The 6,000-nt window shown below is 45.9% G+C and overlaps 1 protein-coding gene across 1 annotated transcript in view; it reads right to left on the bottom strand.

The window, feature by feature from the left end:
• The window catches only part of TNS1 (tensin 1), a 174,578-nt gene that overhangs the window by 88,322 nt on the left and 80,256 nt on the right, over window positions 1-6,000 (bottom strand). Inside the window, exons 7-9 of the mRNA XM_012802263.2 lie at window positions 2,139-2,189; window positions 992-1,114; window positions 579-643 (exon numbers count right to left, since the gene is read on the bottom strand). Of these exons, the coding sequence (XP_012657717.2) occupies window positions 579-643; window positions 992-1,114; window positions 2,139-2,189 (239 nt within the window). The remainder of the gene's footprint in view (window positions 1-578; window positions 644-991; window positions 1,115-2,138; window positions 2,190-6,000) is intronic.

The following is a 6,000-nucleotide window of genomic DNA, read 5'->3' as shown; positions in this document are numbered from 1 at the left end:
CAGCCATCATTGTTGTTTGGCGGGCCCGGGCAGGGGATTCGAACCCGCCACCTTAGGTGTATGTGGCTGGCGCCTTAGCCGATTGAGCCACAGGCGCCGAGCTGTGGTTCCATATTCTTGCTCCAAACACCTAGACAGGAAGAGGACTCTGTAGCCAGAGGCAGGGGGATGGATGATATAACTTCTAAATGGTTCTGCCAACCCAGATCTGATCCAACATTTCTTTTTGACTCCCCTGGTCACCTAGGGATTTGCCAAATAGAAGGAAGTTTGGCAAAGAAAAGTGGCCCGAAGAAGCTGGCTGTATGGGATGCCCATGACAGGGTCTGCCTGCCAGTGCTCCACCAGGACCTCAGATAGAGGCCCACCCCTCTCCTGCCCTCTGTCCACAGGTTCTTGCCTCAGAGTTGTGGGCAGGTACCTCTCCTCTTCCAGAGGCTCCCACACCCATCTTTACTGACTTCCATCCCCTCTGCCCTTATTCCCCTACCCCAGAGAAGCGAAAGGCCATGAACAGACATGAGGGAGAGGGTCACACTGTCCCCATGCAGAAGATAGGAGGCTCAGGTCTCACTTACCTGGCAGAAATGTTGCTGTAGTGCATGTAAGCTGCGATGACTACTCCTGTTCTGCCTCGGTTTCCCTGAAAAAGCCCCAAACACAAAAGGCTTCATTGCTAATGCAGTAGCCCCAGAGCCCACCCAGAAGCCTTAGAGGAAAGGGGACAGGGGCCAGAGCCAGAACTATGGCTCTATGGGAGAACAGAAGGAGAAAGAGTGTGGCGGGGGGAGTGTCATCACAGCTAGGGACATAGCTGGTCTCCTCCTCTCATGTGTTGAGGATTCCCTCAGGAATAGAATCTGTTAAGACCCGGAAAGGAGACTGCACACTTGCACGGCCCAAAGATACAGGCAGGTCTACACACTCATCTAAAGATATGCCCAGGCATGTGCACACATATGCACACATACCCACGGCACCCCTCTCTGACCTTATTATGCAGAACGACGACATTGTGAGGGTCTGCGTTGAGCCACGTGTCCATGGCCTTGCAGATGCTGCAGATTTTCTCCAGGGCAGGAGTGTGTAGGTCAGGCCAGCCAAACTCCAGTACCTGTGGCCCAAGACTTGAGTGAGAAGGAAGAAGCCCTGGGGAGCCAGCCAGGCTGGCAGAGGCAGTGTACACCAAGTGTTGGTGCCCAGCCGACCACCAGTCACTGGTTCCTGCTGGGCCTAGGGTCATCTCTGCCCATCAGTCACCCAGAAGACAGGATTTTCGAGGGCAAAGGCCCCTAGCTCAGGGCTGGAATGACGGTACATGAAACAAGTCATGTACCTTCTTCCAGGCTCAGTTTCCTCACATGTGTGTAAAACAGAGGCCTGGAGCTGATGACCCCATGGACCCTATCATATACTCTGATCTCAAAATGTGCCGAGGGCCATGAAAGGAGAGGGAGAAGCAGAGGGTCTCTGACATTCATGGCCCTTTTCCAGGCCCTAGACATACAAACCACCCATTTCTTAGGCCAGCCAAGAAAAATCTGAAGGTCACACAGGGCAGCTCTGAAGAGTGGTCTTCAGGCTTCTCAAAACCCTTCTAATCTCACAGAACTTAAAAAAAAGAGAACTGTTCCTTGGAAAAGCCCAGAGTGCACCTAATCCAGCTGGTTCCCTTTCAGAGGCACAAACTGAAGCTCAGAGAAGTCTGCTGCCTAACCAGGGTCACCCAGCAACAGACCCTCAAAAGCAGGGCCAGAAGTAGATGTCCATGGCAAAGCCCTACACACAACCCACAGCACAAATGGGACATGGCAGCATTTTAAATCCAAAAACTTAAAACCTCACAACTCCTGCCTCACTCCAGAGATCCCCTGTGCTCCCCAGGGAGGGCAGACCTGGGTAGAAAATCATGACCACAAGCTTTGCTTTCTATAATTTGCATTATAGAAACAATAAAATACATTATTTTCCATTTCTCAAATATAAGATGTCACTCTAACTTTGAACAGGCTTTTCAAACTACAATAGCACTTTCCTCCTGGGATCCAAATGTGGCATCTGTGGGGGAGGGAGTCTGTCAGTTCTCCTTCTCTTCCAGGAGGACAGAAACCCCTACCCCAAAATAGCCATTGGCTCACCTTGGCATGGAGCTTTGTGATGTCAGGTCTCCGCTCTGAGAGGTTGAATAGCTAGAATGAAAAAAAGGAAGAGATGATGAATGGGTGCGAGTGAAGAGAGCAGGGAGGGGAGAGAGAGCCACAGCCACACAGGGGACAGTGGTGTCTCTCCAACTTCCTCAAAAGAGCCCACTGTACCACCAGGCAGGGCATCAGTGTTCCATAGGCCAGCCACAAGCTCCCTGGACCTCCTTGCTCTCTCTCACCCTCTGCCCAATGGGAATTCCATCCACATGTGAACGTGCAATGGAGTCCCCATCAAACACACTAGACCACCAGGAATTCAACAGCACGTTCATAGGAAGAAGAGGGAGAGGGTGAGATTGGCAGACACTCATCCCCTCCCTCCATGAGTGGATATCCCAAACCAATAACAAGAAGGAATGCAACCTGTCTCAGGCCCCTTATGCCTCTCACCACGTGAGTAGAGATCCAGTGATGTGAAATGATAAGTACTTGGCCATCTCTGGTTTTCACTTCACACGTTGACATCAGAATCTCATCCCATGAAGATGCAACTTCTCTGTTACCTCCCATCAGAGGCTGCCAACTCAGCCGGCTCAGACCCCTAACACGCCTCTCCCATGGAATGCCCCCCACACCCATATCCAGGATTCCTGCCTCCACCTCTAAAGGAGAGTGTAGAACTCCCCTCCTCCACCCAACCACCTGGGAAACTCAAAGACCACCCTGTTGTCTCCCAGAGAAAAAGGACAGCCCAGTTTGGATGGGATGGCAAGAGAAGTGGCAGAGAGCACAGAGACCCACAGAATCCTGGACTCCTGAAATCAGGAAATGTCCCCACATGCCTGCTAATCCACTCTCAATTATATTAACAATGGCTACCCACCCCTCAGTGAGTGTCCTTGGCCTGCCAGCACCTGTGCTAAGGACTTTGCATTTAACAGCTGGTTTAATTCTCTCAACAACTATATGAAGTCAATAATAGACCCATTTTACAGATGGGAGCCTAAGGTTTACTGAGGCTAAGAGGCCAGCATCATGGACTAAGAGCAGAGCCAGAATTTGAACCCAAGACTTTTTGATATTTAAAGCTAGGTCTTAACAATGCCCCAACCCAGCTGACAGATGGGTCTCTATAGTGACTAAAAAGTCTTCCCCAAAATTCATGTCCACCCAGAATGTGACCTTATTTGGAAACAGTGCTTTTGCTAGCGTAAGTACTTAAGAATCTCAATATGAGATCAACCTGGATCCTAAATCCAGTTACTGATTTCTTTGTAAGAAAGGAGACTACTAGACCCAGAGGAGAAGGCCATGTGCAGATGCAGGCAGAGACTGGCTGGTACAGCTACAAAGCAAGGGACTCCAAGGACTGCCAGGAGCCACCGAGGCAAGGAAGGAGTCTCCCGTGCAGGATTCAGAGTGGCCCTGAGGCATGGACCTACCAACACTTTGACTTGAGACTGCTACCATCCAGAACTGTGAGAGAATAAATTTCTGTTATTTTGAGTCACCACGTTTAAGGTACAGTTGTCCCTCAGTTATCTGTGGGGGATTTAGTCCCAGGACCCTCTAAAGATACTGATCTATGGATGTTCAAGTCCCTTATATAGAATGTCATATCATTTTGTGTAGTATTAGGAGTGCCCAAAAAATGTATACATATTTTAAGCAATCTTGTTGGAAGTAAAACTGATCATTCCCCGAAAGTGTACAAATTTCAGGTAACATGGATGTGTGTAGGGTATCTAGGTACACTTGGCCAGTAACAGTACCTTCAATTCAACTTCAAAAAGTAATGCATAGAGAACATCTCTTAAAACATTTAAACATTTTTTTGGCACCCAGTGGCACAGTGGCCATGGCATCGTTCACATACACCGAGGCTGGAGGGTTCGAACTTGGCTAGGGCCAGGTAAACAATGATAACTGCAACAACAACAACAAAAAAAATAGCCAAGCATTGTGGTGGGCACCTGTGGTCTCAGCTACTTAGGAGGCTGAGGCAAGAGAATCACTTAAGTCCAAGAGTTTGAGGTTGCTGTGAGCTATGACACTATAGCACTCTACCAAGGGAGACACAGTGAGATTCTGTCTCAAAAAATAATAATAATAATAACATTGAAACATTTTTTGGCACTCTCCATGTACGACCTATGCACATATTACAGTATACTTTAAATCATCCCTTGGTTACTTATAACACCTTATACAATATAAATGCTATATGAATAATGTTGCTCTATATTGTGGTTCTGGACACCATATTTTATTGTTGCGTTGTTTATTGTTCTTTTTCTTTTATTTATTTATTTATTTTATTTTGGTTTTTTTTTTTTTTATTGTTCTTCTTCTTCTGTATATTTTCAACCTGTGCTCGATTGAATCCATGGATGAGAAAACCACAGATACAGAGGGCTGACTATTGGCACAGCAGCCCTAAGTATTAATACCTAATGCAGCCCCCTCCCTCCCACCTCAAACGCCTTGAGGGCAGCCACTTGAGGTTCCAAAGATCTGCTTTGTGGTTCAGTCCACTTGTCCCTCCCTGCAAAAGGGACCTAAGCTCTCCTCTGGGGCCAAGGGTAGGTCAGCCTTTCCACATTAGAAGAGACCCCTGCAGGCTCCTCTCCCACATATGTTAGATGATTCCTTTGGGCCAGGCTGAGCCAGGCACTAGTGACACAAGTTCCCTCAAAACTCATGTTGAAATATTTGGGAGTTTACCTAACAAAGGACGTGAAAGATCTCTATAAAGAGAACTAGAAACTCTAAGAAAAGAAATAGCTGAAGATGTTAACAAATGGAAAAACATACCATGCTCATGGCTGGGAAGAATTAACATTGTTAAAATGTCCATATTACCCAAAGCAATATACAATTTTAATGCAATCTCTATTAAAGCTCCACTGTCATACTTTAAAGATCTCGAAAAAAATAATACTTTGTTTTATATGGAATCAGAAAAAAACCTCAAATAGCAAAGACATCACTCAGAAATAAAAACAAAGCAGGAGGAATTACGCTACCAGACCTCAGACTATACTATAAATCAATAATGATCAAAACAGCATGGTACTAGCACAAAAACAGAGAGGTAGATATATGGAACAGAATAGAGAACCAAGAGATGAACCCAGCTACTTACCATTATTTGATCTTTGACAAGCCAATTAAAAATATTCAGTGGGGAAAAGATTCCCTATTTAACAAATGTTGTTGGGTGAACTGGCTGACAACCTGTAGAAGACTGAAGCTGGACCCACACCTTTTACCATTAAGATAGACTCTCACTGGATTAAAGATTTAAACTTATGACATGAAACTATAAAAATACTAGAAGAAAATGCAGGGAAAACTCTTGAAGAAATCGGCATGGGTGAATATTTTATGAGAAGGACCCCCCGGGCAATTGAAGCAACATCAAAAATACACTACTGGGACCTGATCAAACTAAAAAGCTTCTGCACAGCCAAGAACACAGTAAATAAAGCAAGCAGACAGCCCTCAGAATGGGAGAAGATATTTGCAGGTTAGAATCCACAGAGAACTCAAACATATTAGTAAGAAAAGAACAAGTGATCCCATCTCAGGGTGGGCAAGGGACTTGAAGAGAAACTTCTCTGAAGAAGACAGGCGCATGGCCTACAGACATATGAAAAAATGCTCATCATCCTTAATCATCAGAGAAATGCAAATCAAAACTACTTTGAGATATCATCTAACTCCAGTAAGATTAGCCCACATCACAAAATCCCAAAACTAGAGATGTTGGCATGGATGTGGAGAAAAGGGAACACTTCTACACTGCTGGTAGGAATGCAAACTAATACGTTCCTTTTGGAAAGATGTTTGGAGA

This window comes from Otolemur garnettii, unplaced genomic scaffold, assembly GCF_000181295.1.
Source record: "Otolemur garnettii isolate 467f Iridium unplaced genomic scaffold, OtoGar3 scaffold00013, whole genome shotgun sequence".
Taxonomy (NCBI): Eukaryota; Metazoa; Chordata; class Mammalia; order Primates; family Galagidae; genus Otolemur; species Otolemur garnettii.
Note: the sequence above shows the minus strand (reverse complement) of the source record. Positions and strands in the feature narration are given on the sequence as shown.